This window comes from Notamacropus eugenii, chromosome 4 (genome assembly GCF_028372415.1).
Source record: "Notamacropus eugenii isolate mMacEug1 chromosome 4, mMacEug1.pri_v2, whole genome shotgun sequence".
NCBI lineage: Eukaryota > Metazoa > Chordata > Mammalia > Diprotodontia > Macropodidae > Notamacropus > Notamacropus eugenii.
This window is the reverse complement of record NC_092875.1, coordinates 8,920,371-8,940,958: the sequence shown is the minus strand read 5'-3', so window position 1 is coordinate 8,940,958 and position 20,588 is coordinate 8,920,371. Positions and strand designations below refer to the sequence as shown.

Sequence of the window (20,588 nt, the reverse complement as noted above, 5' to 3'; positions counted from 1 at the left end):
TAACTAAATTCCTTTATCTCCTGAGAGTTGGATATAATCTCTAAATAGTTTAGACCTTCTTGAGATGCCCATAGTAAGCAGAAAGGAAAACAGTGGAGGTAGCACACTTGCAGAAAGCTGTGCACACAAATCGTTACCCTCCAGAGGCCCTGGTGCATCTTTGAGGAGGGCAGCAGCAGGAGCCCCATGCATGGTGCCCAGCCTCTCAGGCCCTCCCATGGTGTCGCAACAACAGACTTCCCAGGATGCCTCGATCAGCCTGTGCTGGGATCCCCTAAGGGTCAGCCCCAGGATCATTTGCCTGTGCTGGGGGCCATGGTAGGTGCTCTCCTGGGCCCTCCTCACACTGCTCTGTCTTTGCACTATGGCAGCATCAGAGCAAACCCTTCCAGATGATGTGCCAGCCTGTTGGGACTGGCTGATGATTCCCCAGATGGGAACCATTGGCATTCTGTGCTCTTGGTTCTGTCTTACCTGGTTGTTTTTTCCTTTGATAGGTGAAAAAGATTGTGGAGGAACCTGTTCTAAAAGCCTTAGATGCTATTGTGACCTCTGTCACAGAGGTGGGTTATATGCATGTTCGTTTAGAGCTGGGAGGGGCCTTAGAACAGGGGATGTCAGGGATGGGAGCAGCCTTAGAACATGGACCTTAGGATATTATCTCTCTCCAGAGCTTGAGAATTAATGCAGACCTGCCTCACTACCTGGCCTGGGTAGTACTTCCAAGTTTGCCAAGAGCTTTTTCCTCTAGCTAGAGGCTCCAGAGGTCACAGCTTTCCCCTATTTTGGGGGTGAAGGAACTGGGCTTAGCCGGAGTTCTGACCCAGCCAGTAGCTGGTATGTGATGGGCCCAGGACCCTTCTCTGCCACTCCATTTGCCACACTCACTCCCGATGGAGCAGGCTGTCAGCAAGTCCTCCAGGGTCTGAGGAAGGAAAAGGAAGGTCATATCAGGAGAACATGAGCGTTTGACCTCAGCACTTCAGTGGGCAGGCTCTGTGTGGTGGACAGTGTGTGGGAAGACTCCAGCTGTGTTTTGGGCTGGTGAATCCTCCACCATGGCTCAGCCATCGTCTGCTGCTGGTGCCAGTTGCTGGGGTGGCCAGAGCAGGAAGAGGCAGGGCTGACTTCCTTTCCTCTCTGACATCTCTGTGTCTTCTTTCAGGCCAACCCCAACATCGATCTGTACTACTCCACCTTCAGTGATCCACTCTACGTCACCATGTTCAAAATGCTGAGAGACACCTTGAACTACATGAAGGGTGAGTGACAGTGGGACATGGACACAGGCCCTGGGGAGGGGGTGCCAAGGCTGCCTTTCAGGACTGGCATATTCAGTCCCCAGGCATGAGTGAGGTCTTCTGGTCTGGACCTGGGAGGTACCTGAGGAGTGTGCAGGCCAGGTGACCTGAGATGCCAGTAGTGGGGCAGTCCAGCTCACTTCCCCCACTGGCCAGACCAATCACCTCCTGCTGCACTTAGTGCCCACCTCACCAGGGCCCTTGCCATCCCTACACAGGACCAATTGTCACGTGCTAGGAGGCTCGTCTCACAACTCTTCTTTTGAGGTGAAACGTCCCCTCTTCCTGTAGCCCAGCCTCATGGAGCACAGGCTGGGGTGCTTCCCATTTCTGGTTACCTTTCGTCCTCTGGGTGCTCTCTCAGTGACTGCAGTCTGTCCTAAACTCATGTGCCCTGAACCTGCCCTGGTCTCCATTCATAGGCCTCTTGCCATCCTCTCAGTATCCACCCTGGGCGGAGCCCCAGAGAATTAAGCGCTGGCCCAGGATTGCCCTGAACCTCAGACTCTGTTGGTTGCTCTTTCCATGAGACCATGGGCTCCACCCCTAAGCACCCCCTTGAGGCCACTGGTCCAGCGTGCTCCTCAACAGGATCTTGTTCTCCCATACCCCTGAGTGACCATATCTCTGCCCCCATCACCTTCCTCAGAGACCTGGGAAGGCACCAGAGGCTGCCCATGCCCCTCCAGCCCAGCTTGTGCCTTAGTAAGTCCTCCCTTCCCCATGGGTACCAGATGTACCTGTCTGTCTGTTCTCCTTTACCAAAAGGCCCGGAGGAGAGGTTCTGTCTGATGCTATGTCCAAGGCTGTCCCCCTCAGGCAGGGTCAGTGGTCGTGGTCAAAGGGAGTGAAGGCATCCTAGGAGCATCACAGCTTTCCTAAAGGCTCAGCAACCATCCTTGGACTGTTGGTTTTCAGGTGTTTTCAGTCTTATCCAGCTCTTTGTGACTCCATTTGGGGCTTTCTTGGCAGAGATGCTGGGATGGTTGGCCACTTCCTTCTCCAGCTCATTTTACAGATGAAGAAACTGAGGCAAGCAGGGTTAAGTGACTTGCCCAGGATCACCCAGCTAATAAAGGTCTGAGGCTGGATTTGAACTCAGGTCTTCTTGACTCCAGGCCCCACGCTGTGTAAACTATGGCTCTTCCTAGTGGCCTCCATGACTGTTAGACTGTGCAATAAAGGACATTTTTATTCTTTTTGCTAAAGGGATACTTTGGGGCAGTTGCTGAATCGATTGTGTTGAGGTCCAGGAAACTTGTTTTGTGTCTTTAAGGTTTTGGTTTTTTTTTTTCCTTTTTGTCTAATTCTGTGCCGCTCTAAACTTAAAACATGAAAGCCTGGCCATTGAAAAGTTTATCGGCAGCTACATTTTCTCCATTTCTGGTGACCCTGGGCTCAGGCCCTGCACATGTCAGTTGGTGGCCGGGGCAGGTCTAGCCCAGTGGGCATGTCCTTCCTTGGCTGCAGCTCCCAAGAGAAGGGCTTGTCCTGGACTGGACCCAGCCCCAGCTCTCACAGCCAGTGAGCTGGGAAAGAAAGGGCTGCCAGTAGCTGGGCCCCTTTGGGCTCCAAATGCCATGGGCCTGATGGAAGCTGGCCTTTGGCATTCCCCACAGTGCTTCTTCCCTTGCTCTGTCTCCTATGGAGGATGGGATGGTCCTGTTAGGATTGTTGCTAAGAGCGCCCACCATGCACTTGTTGAGGGATTTTCACTGCAGTCACTGCACCCAGCTCCCTCTCGATGGCCAGGTCATCTTGAGCTGTGCTGTCAGCGGCAGCTCTGGGGACGGCCGGCTCAGGCTCGCTGGGGCTGCTGTGCTGTTAATCAGGTGCCTCACGGCCTCTCTGATCTCCGTCCTGGCTGCACTGCAGGCCCCAGGCTTGCTGTGGAGGCCATGCTGGAGGCCTCTGAGCCGCAGTGGACTGGCTAGATGGCTGCCATCCCAGGGGGGCATTGCTGGGGACTGTAGCAGTGAACCACACTCAGGCTTATCCAGCTCCTGTCATCCCTGTGCTATCTTCTCTGTCCAGACCCATTCTTACGTACCTGCCTTCTCCCCGCTTGATGTCAGCTTGGAGGCCTGGGTGTCTGCAGGCTTTGGGGCTTCCTGCTTGCCAGCCCACCCGTGCTGGGTCACCTAAGCGGGCCCATGATTAGTTGCCCCCGGGGTATTGTGGCCTCACGCAGCAACCGCAAGGGGCCTCATTTCAGGAGGTGCAGTTGACTTTTTTTAAGGTCAGCCATCCTAGGCTTCCACTAGTCTCTAACGCTACTGGGTTTGTCCCCTCTGTGGCAGCCTCCTGGCTCAGGATGTCCAGTCTGAGCATGTCCTCAGAGGCTACACAGAGGATGGGGGTGTGTCCTGGGCTTCAGATTCCTGGCTCCAGTGCTTCCATGTTGCTTCTGAACAGGCAGGTCCCCGCCTGGCAGACCTTGCATGTGACTGTGGCTCTGGGTACTGTCACCTCTGCCTTACTGCCTCTGGCCTGATGCAGTTGTCTGCTTCTCACTCTCTGCAGACCTCCCAATGTCCTTTGTGAAGGAGGTCCATGACTTCGTGCTAGAGCAGTTCAACATCAGCCAGGCAGAGCTGCAGAAAATCCTGCATGACGTCGACCGCATCCCAAGTGAGCTCAGCCCCTTAAAGCTCCGCTGCCAGGCTAATGCAGCCTGCGTGGACCTCATGGTTTGGGCTGTGAAGGACGAGCAAGGTGCGTATGGGTATGAGCTTGTATGGGGTAGGGTGGGGGTAGGGGCCAAACTAGGGAAACTCCTTCACCTTTCCTGCCCTCCAGCGCCCTTCAGAGTCAGGCACCGCCCAGCCCTCAGTTGTCCGATTCCTTTCATTTGCCCTGTAATTCCAGCTGGACTCCTTCCCATCCTTCTTCCATTCCTTGTCACTTACCCAATATGACAGCTACGTGGGCCTGCCCATCACTGCCCCACACCGCCGCACTCTCGCCTCTTCTCCATCCCTCTTCAGGGCAGCTCCCCACTCCCCAGCTGCACTGAGCTCTGGTCACCTTGGGCTGAGGGTTTGAACGGCACATCCATGCGGTGGGAGGGGGCCAGCAGGACCCGCAGAGTTGCAGCATAGGCTCCTGGCCCGCGGGCCCAGCTCTGTGAGTGATGGTTCTCTCTCCTTTAAATAGGAAGTGTGAGGTTTCAGGGATGATGCATGTGGGGCACTGTTTCCCCAGTGTGTGGAGGTACTGATATCTTGTATGTAGCTACTGGGGGCCTCTGGCTGTCCACAAGAGGCTCTTTACCTTTGGGTAAAGGAATGGACAGAAAGAAGCCATCCCTTAGTATGCACAGGAAGGCTGCTTCCTAGGAATTGCCGTAGTAGCATTGCCTGGCCTCTAGCTGGGGTGGCGAGAGGAGGAAGGGAGTGACCGAAGAGCGTCCATGGGGGGAGGGCAGGCCAGGTGGGCCCCAGGAGTTGGATCCAGGACTCTTGGAGCCTTGCTCTGCTTGGCCCTGCTATTAGAGTGCCCTCGGTGGGAAGGGGACACCTCCACCGTGATTGGGACCCCTCCCTCCACTTGGCAGCCTTTGTGGTCAGGGTTGAGCTGGTAGGGCAGGGAAGGCATGTGGGTACAGCCCCTGCTGTGTGCCGGGCCCTGGAGGGGAGGTGCTATTATTATCCTCATTTCACAGATGGGGAAACTGAGACAGGCAGAGGTGAAGGGATATGGCCAGATCACCCAGCTAGGAAGTGTCTGAGGCTGCATTTGGACTTGGGTCTCCTTGCCTCCAGTCCTGGCACTCTGTCCAGCACTGAGCTGCATGGGGGCTCGAGCAGGTGCCAGGCTCCCCTGGAGTCGTCTTAGTGCCAAGGTTCTGCCCCTTACTCCCCATGTGGCCCTGCCAGTGTATGGTGAGGGCTCTGGAATTGGACAATATGGGCTGTACAAGAGACTCCTCTTCACTCAGGACCAAATAGGCTAGTGCTCACTTGCATCCTTTGGAGGGCACTGAGGCGGGATCGAAGATTAGCTTTGTCCGTGTCCATGTTCCCATAATAGCAGCAGCATGCTGGGCATGCTCCAGCTGTCTGCAGCATTGTGGTGTTGGGGGGGATTCGAGACTGGAAGGATGACTCCTGGATTCAGGGAGCAGAAGAAAGTGGGTGATCCCTGGAGCCAAAGACATTAGAGCTGGGCCCAGAAGGATGAGCCATACTTGGGGACACTGAATCCACCACGGGGAAGGAGGACACCCTGCAGACCTGGAAATGGAAAATGCTGGAGTCTGATATTATCTGGCGATGTTGGGGTGCCACGGTGGCATCACCAAGGCTGAGGGCTCAGAGAGGGTGAACGCTGAAGGGGCCTCAAGGTGTCCCACTGCTGCCACGTTGGGGAGCTAATGTCAGGTCTTCCCCCGGTCTGGGCTCCTGAATCAGAGACCTCCTGCCCAAGCTTCCCTCAGGCCTGATTGGGAAAGCCCTGGCCATTGTCTGACCCCCAGCCTGTTCTTTGGGCCTCCTGAACCCCAACTCAAGAGTGCATTTGCCACCCCTCACAGGGGGACTGTCTGCCTGGTGGCACTGCTGTTGAGCATGTATCCATGCTGGGTTTGCCTCTACTGCATCTCATGGCACAAAGTCTTCTGCTCTTACTGGTCTGAGCCTGAGCCCCTGAGGTCAGATAAAGCATCAGAAAACCTTCCTCATTGTGCCCAGGGCAGGAATGTGGAGGCCAGCTGCGCCTCCCCCACTGAGTGGCTGGAAGCTGAGGACCTGAGTTTAGATGTGCCTCAGACAGTAACAACCCCTGCTGCTTAGGCTCCTTGGCTGGATTAAGTGAGATCATCTTTGTAAAAGTGCTTAGTCAGTGCTTTTTCCTTTCCAGCTTTCTTTAGGGCAGGTTTGGACCTAACTCTGAACTCCAGTATTGAGGATTTTAAAAATTTACATATTGTTTTTGGGGTTTTTTTCCATGACATAGCTAGTCTCCTTCCTCCTCAGAAAGAGCTGTCTGTCCTTTATAGTCAAGAATGAAGAAAATAGCAAGAATTCATTCCACCAAACTAGGCCATGTAGCAGAGGGCTGCCGCGCAGAGCAGCAGGAGGCAGGCGGCCTTCTCAGGCTCTCTGTTGAGGCCAGGTTTGTCAAGGGTCTCCCTTTGGGGACCTCCTTGCTCCCAGCCCTTGGCCAGGGACCTGAGGCGTGAAGCTGGAGAGTTTGAAGGGTCCAGCTCCACCCTCCCAGCCCAAGCCATTTCCATAGCACTCTGGTTCAGCCCCTTCAGACTTCTCTTCCCTGACCCCCAGGGTGATCTGGCCAGGGCCCAGGGCAGCAGGGCTCTCACTACTGCTCATACCTCCGCTTTAGAGAAAAATCATAGCAGTGATATTATCGAGAACTTGAAGGTGCAAAGCACTTTACAGTTATCCATGTAGGGAGGGGCTACTGTTACCCTCATTTTACACTTGAGGAAACTGAGGCACAGAGGAGCAGAGTGACTGTTCCGGGGACTCCCAGCTGCTGAATGTCTGAAGGCAGATTGGCACTCGAGTCTTCTTGACTCCAGGCTACACATGCCCATGTCGCCTTGGCTCACGTGGAGTCTGAGTCTTTTGTCAGGTGTTTATAAGAGAGTTAGAGGTAGTATCTGTGGAGGCTGTGGCCAGCCAGGGGAATGAGAAGAGAGGGGATGGTGTTCCTCTGCACCTGGGGATTTTACCCCCTTGGCTTGGAACATTGAAGGGAGGGGAAAGAAAGCACCTACAGTGTGCTGGATCTTGTAACTCCTTGCTGGGTATGATCTCAGCAGGATTCCTTCTGGTATCGGGGCTGGATTTGAGGGCTGGTGAGGTCTCTGTGACTCGCACATCAGCCCCCTAGAAAACAGGAATCCTAATGTCTTGCCCTTCGCACCCCAGGCCTAGGCCTCCGTCGACAGCGTAGGGCTGCGATCTGGAGCAGTGGAAGGAAGGCAGGTGTCAGACCATGGTGGGGCTTCCTTGGACACGCCGCACTTCACTGTGTGCTGTCGGTATCCTGGGGGAGCTCATGAGCTTTTCCTTTTCATTCTCTCACTTTCCAGGAGCAGAAAACCTCTGCCTCAAGCTGTCTGAGAAGCTGCAGTCCAAGACCTCTAGCAAAGTGATCATCGCCCACTTGCCTCTGCTCATCTGCTGCCTGCAGGTCAGTCTCCCTGCAGTCTGAGAGCAGTAGGCACGTGGCTGGCCAGAATCCTGTCCGCCTCCAGGTCTGCCCTGGGGAACTCAGGCTGTCCTCGTACCGCTGGGGCCTCTGCTCCTCCTTGGAGCTGTGCCCATGGGCCAAGGGAGCTCCTGGCCTCCCCCATAGGGCTCTCAGGGCTGTGCTCTCCTGCCAGTGAAGGGCACCTCTGTCTCCTGACTTCAGGACACAGTTCCTGCCCCACCTTCTGTCTGCGGGCCTCTCCTGCCAAGGCAGGACCTGCTGTTCACTTTCCTTTGTACCCCCAGTGCTCATCCCTTAGCGATTAATCACCCCTTAGTGAATGACCAACACAGGCTGGCCTCAGGAAGCTTCCCTCTGGACACCTCCTCCTGGATCCCTGATAGTTCTGTCTCCAGTACATCCTTGGTCCTAACCTGAAGTCCATTGTGGCTCCTGGGGCTGGGTGGAGGGGGGAAATCTGCCCATACTCTGCCTGATCAGTGGCAGCCAGGACAGCTTTATCTGGCCGCAAAGGCCCTGCTGCTTCCCACCCTGAGCTGTGCTGGACGCAGCTAGTCCCTGGGAAGGCTCTGACTCATTGCTGCCCACTGTTCCCTCCAGAGGCCTGTCACTCTGCAGTCTGGTCATTCCTCAGGGCCGGGCACCAGGTTCTTTGGGGGCTTCTCTGCAATTGCTAGCCCAGCCCTTGTCTGATGCCCTGGATGCTGCCCCCTGCTAACTGGGTCCCCCTGTGTCTCATAGGGCCTCGGACGTCTGTGTGAGCGGTTCCCTGTGGTGGTTCATTCTGTGACCCCATCTTTGCGGGACTTCCTCGTCATCCCGTCCCCAGTGCTGATCAAGCTGTACAAGTACCACAGCCAGTACCATGCAGGTACTGCAGCCCATGGCTTGTGTGTGCCTGATTCATTGGCGGGGCTAGGGGCTCAGCCTTCAGAGGGGATCCTGCTCACAGCAACTTCGTGGTATTGTTGGAAGAACCCAGTGAGATAGTGTTGTAAGGTGCCTGGCACACAGTAGGCACTTCATTAATGCTTGTGCTAATTCCCATCCACAGAGCCCCAGTTTTTGAGATAGGAGGCACAGATTTGCCATGCTAGCTTCTTACAAATCAGCTTTGAGACTTCCCTGTTCTGAGCCTCAGTTTACCCTCCCTTCCGGGGTGGCCACAGTGGTCTTGGTCAACAGCATGAGTGTGACCTCATCCTTTTTTGTTTGTTTGTTTAAATATAATTAATTAATTTATTTTTTGTTTTCGACATTCACTTCCATAAGATTTTGAGTTTTAAATTTTCTCCCCCTCCCTCCCCTCGCCCTCCCCAAGACAGCGTGCAGTCTGATGAAAGCTAGGCTCTGCTTGTGCAGGCATGTTGAGCATTGTTTCACATTAGCCACCGAGAGGAACCATGAGAAAGAAAAAACAAAACAAGCAACAAAAGAAGAGCAGAGGAAGCAGCCTGCATCCCTCTGCGTGCAGTGTGGGCAGCATTTTCCATCATGGGTGCTTTGGAGTTGTCTTAGGTCCGTGCATTGCTGAGAAGAGTTTAGTGTGTCAGAGACCGTCCTCACACACTGTGGCTGTAACTGTGCACGGTGTCCTCCTGCTTCTGCTCCCCTGCCCTCGCATCAGTTCAGTCTTCCCAGGTTTTTCTGACGCCTGCCTGCTCCATAGTATTCCATTGCCTTCATGCACCACAGCTTGTTCAGGCGTTCTCTCAATTTCCAGTTCTTGGCCACCACTAAAAGAGCTGCTGTAAATATTTTTGTACACGTGGCTCCTTTTCTCGTTTGTGTGATTTTTTTGGGATACAGCCCTAGAAGCAGTATTGCTGGGTCAAAGAGTGTGCACATGTTTACAGCCCTTTGGCCATAGTTCCAGATTGCTCTCCAGAATGGTTGGATCAGCTCACAACTCCACCAGCAATGCTTTAGTGTTCCAGCTCTCCCACATTTCCAACATTCATCATTTTTCTATTTTGTCACATTAGCCAGTCTGATAGGTGTGATTTGTGACTTCATCTTTCAAAGGTTGCCTCCTGGCTCCCTTCTTCCTTGGGCCCTCGGTGATCACTCCAGGCCATCTGCTTGTCTGCAGCTGGGGAGGCCGGTGCCCATGCCCCATGCTGCCCTAGAGACCTGCATTTTAGGCGGGACTCCGGCTGCCCTGGCTCTTTCACTTTGGCCAAGTTGTTCCACTGATCAGGTCATCATGAGGCTTCAGAAAAATTCTGTCCAGAACATTGTGTGCACTGAATGTGGATGGATTTGGACAGAGGCTCCATGGATGGGGCAGATTCCCTCTCCCTGGGAGGGTGGGGCTCATGCGCTTGGGTCCGCACCCCGCACTGTTGTAGGTGCTCAGGAAGCATGTGTTAACTATTGGTTCAGAAGTCATTGCTTTTACCCTGGCGCTTGGAAATCCCAAGATGGCCTTCACTTTAATGATGCCTTTTTACTGATACTGGTTGTTTTTACATCACCCACATTTCCCCCTGCCTGCCTCCTCCCCACTGTTCCTTATAATAAAGACTAGAAGCGTAATGGGGAAGAAAGGCTCTGGAAAACTGCTGTATCCAAGCACCTGACTTTGCATGTGGTACCATAGGTCCTCCTCCCCCTCCACGGAGGCCCCCTTGAACCCTTCTCCCAACCAGTTGTCTCTGTCATGGGCCGGGCCTTCTCTGGTTCTGCCAAGTCTTGCTGCCCTGGAATCCTTTTCTTTGGAGGTGCTATCAGAAAATGAATGAGTCAGCTCTGCGACTCTTTTCTCCTCTTTGTGTCTAAGAAATGTTGGGGTAGCTCTGAAGACCAAAGTAGGGGCTGTTAGGGAGACTCAGGGCTGAGCAGCCGCACACTGTGTCTGTGCCACGTTTGCCTTTAGTTGGCGGCAACGACATCAAAATCAGCGTCACCAACGAGCACTCAGAGCCTACGCTGAACGTGATGTCGGGGAAGAAGAGCCAGCCATCCATGTATGAGCAGCTCCGGGACATCGCCATCGACAACATCTGCAGGTGAGGCCTGCAGATGGCGTCCTGGACCTCCAGAGGCCCAGCTGTGAGGTCATGTCGTCACGTGGACCTGGGGACCCCTGGAAGCCGAGGCATGGCATCATGTGGGCCCTAGAGGCCACGCTGTGGCATCGAAATATCACACAGGGCTGCTGGTGAGGGGCTGCAGCCTGTAGCTGGGAAGGGCATCCCCACACTGGCCCAGCCTAGGGTTCAGGGACATCTCCTGGATGGGAGGCAGCTCCTGTCCTCGAGGCCTTTCCGTCAGGGGCTCTCCTTGTCATTTCAGGTGCCTGAAAGCTGGTCTGACGATTGATCCCGTGATCGTGGAGGCATTCCTGGCCAGTCTCTCCAATAGGCTCTACATCTCGCAGGAAAGCGACAAGTGAGGCCTGTTTTGGATGTTACCGGTGGCTGGTGGGCTATGGAGGAGGGACCTGGAATGCCGGGGACGTTGTATGTGTCTCCTCTGGAGGCAGCGCCTCGGGTTCCTCATCTACAAAATGGGTGTATCATGAATGCCTCGCTGGTGCTTCGTCCAGTGATGATGATGATGATTAGGAATGTCCAGAAGGGGATCCCACCATTCATGGGTGTGGGCCTCTGCGGTCCGTTCCGAAGAGGGACGAGGCCCTCTGTCCAAACCAGAAAGTGGCTTTTGCTGCGTCATCTTCAGTTTTTCCTCCAAGTTGGTTTGCGTGATTAAGAAGCTGAGATGAATGTGAGCTCCCTAAGGCCAGGGACACACAGTAGGTGCTTCATGTGTTGTGCCTTTGCCCTCAGGGACGCTCACCTAATTCCTGACCACACCATCCGTGCCCTGGGCCACATCGCAGTAGCACTGAGGGATACCCCCAAAGTCATGGAACCCATCCTGCAGATCCTACAGCAGAAGTTCTGCCAGCCTCCATCTCCACTCGATGTGCTCATTATCGATCAACTGGGCTGCCTGGTCATCACTGGCAATGTGAGCATTACCCCAAGGCTGCTCACCTAAGGCAGAGAGCCTGGGGCCCCTTCCCAGATCCCCCAGGACCCCACAAGGGGGGCCCCAGAGTCGCATCAGGGAGCTTGACTTCTGGCTCTGTCCCCACCGACTCCTCCCCAGCCCCCCAGGCCTTCTAGTCCCTCATCCATCTGAGAGAAGGGGCTACCCCTGGGCCAGTATTCTGTAATGTTGGGCTGTTGAGCAGATGTCCCCAGATTGGGCCAATTCTAAGAGGAATTCACTTTAAGCAAATCCTCTGGACCATATCGATAGAACTGGAAGAATTGGAGCCATCAAATTTAAATGGGGTCAGAGGTGGAAGAGGCCCCAGTGAGGACCTGTCTAGTTCAACTTCTCCCCGGTCAGGAAATCTTTCCTTCTGCATACCCAGAGATTGACTATCCATCCAGGGAGTATACCCACCCTCTGCTGGTGCAAATCTCAGCCTCTTAGATTGCCCTGGAGTTGCTATGGCCACAGCACTCATCCCCCTGTGATCTCTTGAGCACTGGGCATATTTGGTGACAGATATAAAGCCTAGATGGGGCAGGAGCCATCCAAGCCTCTGCTTTCCTGATGCCGCTTCTGGGAGCTGTGAGTCCCCCCACCCCTTGTCTTGGTTAGGTCCTAGACCTTTTGAGAAGGGCAGGGCCTTGCAAGTGGCTCCTGGACCTGGGTCTGGACTTGGGAGCTGCTCAGGGCACTTGGGGAAGGGGCCAGTGACTTCAGGCAAATGTTTTCTTTCAGCAATACATTTACCAGGAGGTGTGGAACCTCTTCCAGCAGATCAGCGTCAAGGCCAGTTCTGTGGTCTATTCGGCCACCAAAGACCACAAGGATCATGGCTACAGGTACAGCCAATCATGAAGAAGGTCCTGGGGGGTTAGATGGGTCTCTGGAAGCGGTTTTTTGGGGAATGAGGCCCCCAGAACTGGATGGTGTACATCCTCCAGGAGCTCGGAAGCAGGGTTCTTCACGCCTTGTGCTCTCATTTCAACCAGGGTCAACCCCCAGCCCCTCTGCCCTTCTGCCCTCCTTCCCTCCCTACTCACACCTGCCTCCAAGCACCTCCAGCCTCTCCAGAGCTCAGCTCCTCCTGAGCACCATCCCCTAATTCTCTTCCCCCAGCTTTTATATATCACATCAGGTGCACCCCTCTTCTGATACCCCAAATCAGAGGCTGTCTCTTTGTTGTCTTTGTACACATGCCTAGCCTAGTATAGTCAGCCCAGTGCTTCAGGGGCCTTGCCCCTAGATTAGCAGCTGAATGATCTGCCCCTCACACAGGCTGGCCCGTGGTAGGCAGGCATGTCGTGCAGGTTGTGGAATTGATTGGGGGCTGGAGTGACCTTACTGACATTTCAGGGAGAGTGGAGTGTAGCCCCTGGCCTCGCGCATCTCCATCCTGATAGCTTCTGTCTTCTTTCCCTTTGCTCTGTCCTTACATGTTCCAAGGGGCTCAGGCAGAGGCTGAGCAGGGTGGAGAAGGAGAGGACCAAGGCCCGGCTCAGCCCCTTGTGGGGCTGTCCACAGAACAAAGCCTCTTGGGAAACATGAGAATGGGCCCTGTGGTCCAGCCCAGCTGAGCTGGCCTCCCACCTCAGAGCCAGGGCAAATCACCCCCCTGCTCTTGGCCTCTGCTTGTGCATCTATAGAATGGAGGTGGTGCCAGGATTGTCGTGATCATCAAATGAGAGAATACATGGTGTGCTCATTCCCTCCTCAAACGTTCCCCTGTGGAACTTCTGCCACCTTCTGAGTGAAGCTGGGTGGCCATCCAGCTCCGAAGTATGCCTATGCCCTAGCTACCAGGTCATAGTCATTTGCTATTGTCTTTGTTAGGTTTGATGGTGTTGTGTTAATGGTGTTAAAATCACTGAGGCCTGTCCTGGTTTTTCCCCCAGGCAGGCCTAGAGGAATGAAGCAGCATTTCCTGCTTGTTTCTGTGGTGGCTACACTGACCACTTTCCTCCTCCTCACAGTCACACTGTGTACTCTTTCCCTGGAGGGATCCTCCAAGCTTGCGTAAAGGGAAGGGTCTGGCTGAGAGCATGCCCTTGTAGGGGACAGGGGACTGGCTGCTGGCTTGGTGCACACTCCCTGTCAGAGGCCCTGGCAGCTTCTCTGTTGTATGACCATTTCTTGTCCAAAGCAGCTCAGTCCCCCTTCCTAGCCCCCAGGCTGCAGGCGCCAGGCAGGTGTGGAACTGCCTGACTGGACCTGTTTGCCGGGCCAGGGGGTCAGCATGCCCTTCCTCTTTCTCAGGCACTGCTCCTTGGCGGTGATCAACGCCCTGGCCAACATCGCCGCCAACATCCAGGATGAGCACCTGGTGGATGAGCTGCTCATGAACTTGCTGGAGCTCTTTGTGCAGCTCGGGCTGGAAGGGAAGCGAGCCAGTGAGCGGGCCAGCGAGAAGGGGCCGGCCTTGAAGGTAAGCCCACTGCCCCCCTGGGCCTGGGCCTGGGAGACCTGGAGGCAGCTGCAGAAGCTCTTGGAGTCCACCCTCTCGTTTTACACAGTGGGAAACTGAGGCAGTCACCTGGGCCAAATGACGTGCCTAGGTGACCCTGCCAGGATGTGTCTGAGGCAGGATTTGAGCCCATGACTTCTCTTCATCTCTCCTTGACCACCTTGCCTCTTGGTTCTGTCCGTGTAGCCACTAGATCAGCCTCACCCAGGTTGCCTGTAGCCCTGCTATTGGCTAACATAGCTGGTTCTTTCATTTAAATTCAAGTAATGAAGAATTTATGAATTATCCCTGGTCTGTGGCTTCATAAAGGTAGGGTCTGTTTTCCACCTAGAGGCTGCATCTCCTCTGGTGCGCAGCAGGCTCTTTGCAGTCAATTAAAAAGCAGGTTAAATGCCTCCTGTGTGTGAGGTAGTAGGAGTGCCAGTGCAATAAAGGCATAGCCCCAGCCTCAGGGAGCTTAGAATGCGTAGGGCAGAAAATATAGACATGTGGCAGTCCAAGCCGGATTTATGTGTCCAAACTGGGGACAGAATAAAGGCGTTGGCAGCTGGGGCAGGGGTCCCATAGAGGACCAAGGGGAGACTTGGACTTGCCCTGAAAGATGGGAGAGTGAAGGGCACCCCAGGTTTGGGAGCCACAAGGACCCAGAGAGAACAGCCTGGGAGGCTGGGGACAGGCTGGAGGGCACCTGGGCGCCTGAGGGTGCTCCTAGCTGGCGCCACTTAACTGGGCTTGCACTGCACAGTCCTTTGCCATGATTGCTTTTCTTTCCTCCTTGATTGTTAAATGGCTTGTCCAGAGGGAAGAGCACAGGCTCCGGAGTCCTAGGGCTTGGGTTCGAATGCCACCACTACCCCCATCACCTTAGGCAGATCAGAACCACCCCTGTGCCTGTGGCTCCTGGGTCCTCTGACATGACCTTTGCCCTCTCTTCCTTTCTAGGCATCCAGCAGTGCTGGGAACCTTGGCGTGCTCATCCCTGTTATTGCTGTGGTGAGTAACCTTGACCCTCTACTGGGGTCTGTGTATTGGGCTGTGAGACTTCCCTGCGATCTCTTTCCAACAATTTTGTCTATTTGGATTTCCTCTTGCAAGTTTCCAGTGTTTTAGTTCCGTGAAAGTCACCTGTGCTTTCCTCTGGGCCCTTCTCAGGCTCCTAACCACAGGGCTCTCTTTGGCCCTTCCTCCTCCCTAGCCCTTTGCCAAGACCTGTCATCTACCCCCTTCTCCCACTGCAGCCGTTTAAGTATCTGGCTTAGACACTCAGCAGAACCTTTGGGGTGGTCTTCCTGTGACCATTCTCTCCCATCCCTAGTCTACTGTGCACACATGGATGTTTGTCCAGGGCCCCCCAGCTGGTCAGTCGCAGTCCTGACTGGCATTCATGTATTATGGCTCCAAGATTCAGGCTGCCTTTGGGGCATATAAATAAATGGGCAGTGAGGTGGCCTTCCTGGGATCTCCCCTCTGTTTCTTGTGAGGACTGCCCCTTACCCAGAAGCCTGTGAGAGCAGGGCCTGGAGGGAGCTCATCCTTTGGGGTGCTGCTGTCTGCTTTACTAGGGATTGAGGATGGCCAGGTACATACTGGAAGAACTTCCCCAGGGTGCTGGAGGCTGGCCCCTCTGAGCCGAGAATCTGGGGTAGCCTTCCTTGGCCCTTGCCCTCCTGAAAGTTCACGTTCAGCATCTGGGCCTCCTCATGTTCTGTCCATTCTGAGACTGGAGCTCAAACCATTTCTGCCTTTGAAAGAAACAGATCTCTTGTATCAGCTTCCTCAAAGCAAGCAGCGCCATACCCCTGGCACCCTTGCTGGTTCCGAAGCCCCACAACCTCACTCCCATGAGGCTGCCTCCCAGGCCTCACGTCTCCCACAGGGAAGCCGGGCTCCCCTCCTTTGTCTGGCTCCCTGTCTCCAGCTCACAGTAATCTCCCAGCCCCCTCTTCAGTATCTTCAGGCTCCGTAAGTGTGAGGATGCCCATGAGGAAGGCGGAGCAGAAATCCTTCAGGGAGAGATCCTTGCCCTATCTCTGGGGAGCAGGAAGCTCTGCCAGTTAGTCCCAAAAGAACCGGGCTGGCTTGGCTGCTTTTTCCTCACCAGGAACAGTATTTACTTGCTAAAAATTGTGGGAAATGGTGACTCGTTAGGTTAGAAGATTTGTATATTTCTTTCAGTTATTAAAAACACTCTCTCGTCACCTGTTACACACACATGCCATGAGACATTACCAAATACAATAACACCAAGCCAAAGAGAGATGATGTGCATGATGCGCTCTTCTTCCTCCTCCTCCTCCTCCTCTCGCCTGTTCCTTTCCTGCTGCCATGCTGCCTCCACTACCAAGGCTACTTTCAAGGAGAGATGAGACTTCCTGGTGTCCAAGTCAGAATCCTGGAAGGAGTTTTCCCACCAAACAATGTTACAGCTGGTGGTTAGGCTCTCTGGGTCATTCATTCATCATTTATTTAATAAGTACCCTGTGTGTGTAATATTATGCTAGGCCCTAGGGAGTTAAAAAGATTAGCTAAGATTCAGAGCCTGGCATGAAGGGGCATTGGGGAAGGCTTCCTGTAGAAGGTTGGATTTTAGCTGAGACTTGAAGGAAGCCAGGGAAGGGAGATGAGGAGGGAGAGCATCCAACACCTGGGAGCAAAGCCAGAGAGAATGCTCAGAGCCCCGAGATGGAGGGTGTTGGTGCTGGAGAGCCAGGACACTGATGGAAGAGTACATGTCGGGGTCAGGAAAGGGAAGAGGACGCAGGTCAGGAAGAGCTTTGGATGCCAAGCAAAGCAGTTTGTGTTTGAAAATGGAGGCAGGAGAGGCCACCAGCGTTGAGTGAGTAGGGGGTGGCCTGATCGATGCACGCTGGCTGAATGCAAGGGGGGAGAGGCTGGAGCCAGGCACATGCCCCAGCAGCCACTGCGAGTGTGCAGGCGTGAGATGAGCATCTGCGGCAGCGTGGGGGGCGGCACATTCCAGAGACGTTGTGGAGGTGATATTGATAGGCCTTGGCACCATTTTGGATATGGGGGGATGAAAGAGAGAGAGAGACTAGTCCAGGATGATTCCTGGGAGGAGCTGTCCTCTAGAGTAATAGGGAAGGTGGGGGTGGGGTGTGGGAAGGGTTTAGGGGGAAAGAGAATGAGCTTGGGTTTGGCCATTTTGAGTGTAAGGTATCTCCTGAACATCCAATTGAAGATGGGAGACGGGAGGTCAGCCAAGAGGTTGGGGCAGGGCAGGAGAGTCATGAGCCCAGAAATGGTCATTAAGTCCCTGGGAGCTGATGAGAGAAGGGCCCAGGCCAGAGCCCTGAGGCGTGCTCTGGAGGAGGAGTGAAGAAGTTTGGGTACATGTGGTGTAAGGCCATCTGGTGCCATTCATAGAGTCTTATTTCTCTGGCCTAAATACCGAGCTTATCTGCCGGGTGCTATGCCTATGTGTGGCTCCCTGCTATGCTATGTGGCCTCCCCTTGAACTCACTTAGGTCAGGTGTTACTTGGGTCACTTCAGAGTTAAGTGTCCACCAGGGTCAAGTTCATTCCTTGAACTCTTTCTTTCCTTACCTGATGGGAGGCTGTGACAGCCACCTTAGAGTATCTTTAGGGGCCAGTTGGTTGTCCTGGGATGGCTCCAGGGGTTGAGGAGGCCCAGTGGTATGAAGCATTAGAAGAGAGTACATTGTCCAGTGGGCAAACACAGCCATGCAGAGCTGGGACGGGCTGCCCCATGTGGCAGCAGGCTCCCTGGCATCAGGCACATTGAAACACAAATCAGGTGATGCCCAGGAATCCTATGGATTGGTGGGAATTTGGGCTGGAAGAGCTCCAAGGGCCTTCTCACTCTAATGTTCTGTAATCTGATGCAATCATGCCCATGTACTCACTTTATTTTAGAATTGAAGAAATGGACAAATTAAGCCGCTGAGCATTAGACTTCTTTCTAGTGTATTACCATGAAGGTTGGTAGAATGTCTAATCAAAGCTTATGAGACAGGATTGTTTTCCAACTAGTGTGACCCTTAACACGGGTAAAAGAAATAATATTGGGGTTTTTAGTAAAAGTTAATGGTTACATTAAGGGGGAGGAAGCAAATATTTGATTTTCTTGCTCAACAAAGAACACATCACAAGGCCTTCGGTTTACTTTCTGCTACCCTCTTGGACTTGCCGGAGGCACACAGTTCAGAAGGTCTTGTTTTTAGGGCACCCTGTGGATGTGATCCCTTCATGAAGTAGATGGATTGTGCCTTCACTAGGAGCTCTGCCACCACCTCCATCTGCTGGGTCACTCTCCCTTTCTACATTTCCCTACCTACTGGGCTCTTCCATCACTGCGATCTCCCATCAGACACTGAATGGAGGATGACCATGAGCACATCATCCAACCTCTCACAACCTTGACTTCTTCATTTAAAATTGGGATAATAAGCCTTGCTCTGCCCACCTCCCAGCCTTGTGACAGAAGTGCAGGGTTTCCCGACCGAACGTGCCGTGACAGCATTTCCCCATATGCGTCAGTGATGACATTTGTCTAATTCTCCAAATCATTTAGAAAAGGCCTTCTTTCTCATGAACCTCTCATTAACTCCCAAAGTACTATTGAGTGCCCTGGGCCAATATGCCCTCTACTCAGAGGCCAATTGGAACAGCCCGGGCACACCATGAAAATGGGACTGGGGAGAATTAGATCAAGATGAGTGGAGAGTGGAGGCAGGAAGCCACTTTGGGTGGTTCTTTCCAGTAGTTTGGGGATGAGTTGATTAGACATGGAGGCAGTGGTAATGGGGAACCCTAAGACAAGGTAAAGAAAGTAATGAAAGGACTTTCCAGCAGGCTGGTCTTAGGGGAGGAATGAAATGAAAACCTTAAAAATGACTCAAAAATGATGGTCTTCGAAGGCTGGGAAAAATGGTAGCATCACTGATGGTAGTGGAAAAGTGGGAAAGAAGTGGTTTGCTGTGATAATATGGCAGTTAAACTTTTGGTCTTGGCAAAATTGTGTGTTAGGATTAACAGGGGCTAAGGTCAGAATCTTACAAGTCAGCCATGGTGAGCAGGGCCCGGGGGCTGGCCAAGGAGCCCTCCTCTGGCAGGCATCTTCCAAGGGTGGGGGCCATGACTTGATGACATCCCTCCTACTCCATGGATGCCTTCTGTCATTCTGTTGTGAGCTGGTTGCGTGCTGCAGGAGAGCTAGGTCTGCGCCATGGACCTCTGGATTCCTTCTGCAGAGCTGAGCCTGGTTGTGGGCACCATGAGTACTTTTCCAGGAAGTCACTGACAGCCGGGGTGAAAAGTAGAACCTGCTCCAGGGCTTTATGCTTGCATAGTACTTTTTTCATATCTACCCCGTGACACAGGCATCCCGGGTGTTATTAGCTCCATTTGACAGATGAGGAAACAGGTTGGAAGTGGTCAGGTGACTTGACAGGTATCAATGATTGACCTGGCCAGAGAATTCTAATGCTCTGACATCAAGACCAGGTTTTTTCTAAACCCCCTCCCCCCATTCTCCTGCTATGTGATTAAAATAGTGAGCAAGAGATTCTTCTAGGTAGAATTTTGCAAAAGTAACTCCCAGAAACCCTGACTGAATCAAACTCACTTAGTTGGTGGGTTTGCCAAGGCCAACAAAGATAAAACCTTATCAGTAGAGACTGCGGGAGAGATCCAGGGTTTTGGTAAAGGTGATGGTGCTTTGGGCTAGAGGGGAAGGGCAATGGAGTGGGTGACTGCCTGCTGATGGAGCCTCAGACTGGGCTGATGGAGTGCTTGGTCTTGGAGCCCCTGAGGCCTTGTGTTCCACGTGATCCTCTCTTGGGAGCTGAGCCTCCCTGTTTAGGGTCACAGAGAGGCAAGAAAAGATGCCCTGGCTGTGGTTCACCAAGTCATGGTTCTCTGCTCTAGAGCCCAAAAGTGAGAGCAGAGGTTCCGTGGACAAGATTAATCCCCTACTTCCTAATCACCATCTCTGAGCCTCAGTTGACCAGTAGGTGCCTCCCTTCAGGCTAACTGTGCCATGTAACTGAACATCTGCCACATGGCTGAGACATGGAGGCCCTTGCCCTGCATGGTGCAGAAACCTGGTGCTCTCCCTCTGTACATCTGAACCAGCAGTAAACCCTGAGCAGCACCATCCTTGGACCTGGCTGCTCCTGCAAGTATGCCCTGGCCGATGCCTGCCACATGTTCCCTGTTTGCCCAGGCACTTCCTGGGATTCTGTGCTTGGCTCCATCCCAAGTATTCTATAGAAAGCTCATAGAAAGGATGCCAGTAGGGTCTGGGCTTTGCAGGCATGATATATATGTGAGGGTGGCGGCCTCCACGGATTGAAAGTGTTCCACAGAACGTCACCACGGGTTCTCTAGGGCAGGATAAAGCTGCACACATCCTTGTGGACAGTTCTGTGGCCCCCATTTCTATTTGGGTTAAATATCCCTGCTGTGGAACATGCCTAAAAAGTCAGGCACACAGGCAAGACTCTTCTCTCTCCCTGTCCTGACAAGATGGCCAAGATCCTGCCAGTCCTCAGTCTACAGTTCTGTGAAGGCTGCTGGTGAATCCTGCAGGGCTGCAGAAATATGACCCATTGGGATCTTTATCCTGGACTTTCAGATCAGAGGGGTCTGGCTGACTT

General features: G+C 53.6%; 1 protein-coding gene across 1 annotated transcript in view; it reads left to right on the top strand.

Moving 5' to 3' along the window:
- The window catches only part of PI4KA (phosphatidylinositol 4-kinase alpha), a 120,236-nt gene that overhangs the window by 26,276 nt on the left and 73,372 nt on the right, over positions 1-20,588 (top strand). The window contains exons 9-19 of the mRNA XM_072599706.1: positions 498-563; positions 1,166-1,262; positions 3,825-4,016; positions 7,360-7,460; positions 8,223-8,352; positions 10,360-10,492; positions 10,779-10,874; positions 11,273-11,456; positions 12,225-12,328; positions 13,743-13,911; positions 14,893-14,943. Coding sequence (XP_072455807.1) covers positions 498-563; positions 1,166-1,262; positions 3,825-4,016; positions 7,360-7,460; positions 8,223-8,352; positions 10,360-10,492; positions 10,779-10,874; positions 11,273-11,456; positions 12,225-12,328; positions 13,743-13,911; positions 14,893-14,943 — 1,323 coding nt within the window. The remainder of the gene's footprint in view (positions 1-497; positions 564-1,165; positions 1,263-3,824; positions 4,017-7,359; positions 7,461-8,222; positions 8,353-10,359; positions 10,493-10,778; positions 10,875-11,272; positions 11,457-12,224; positions 12,329-13,742; positions 13,912-14,892; positions 14,944-20,588) is intronic.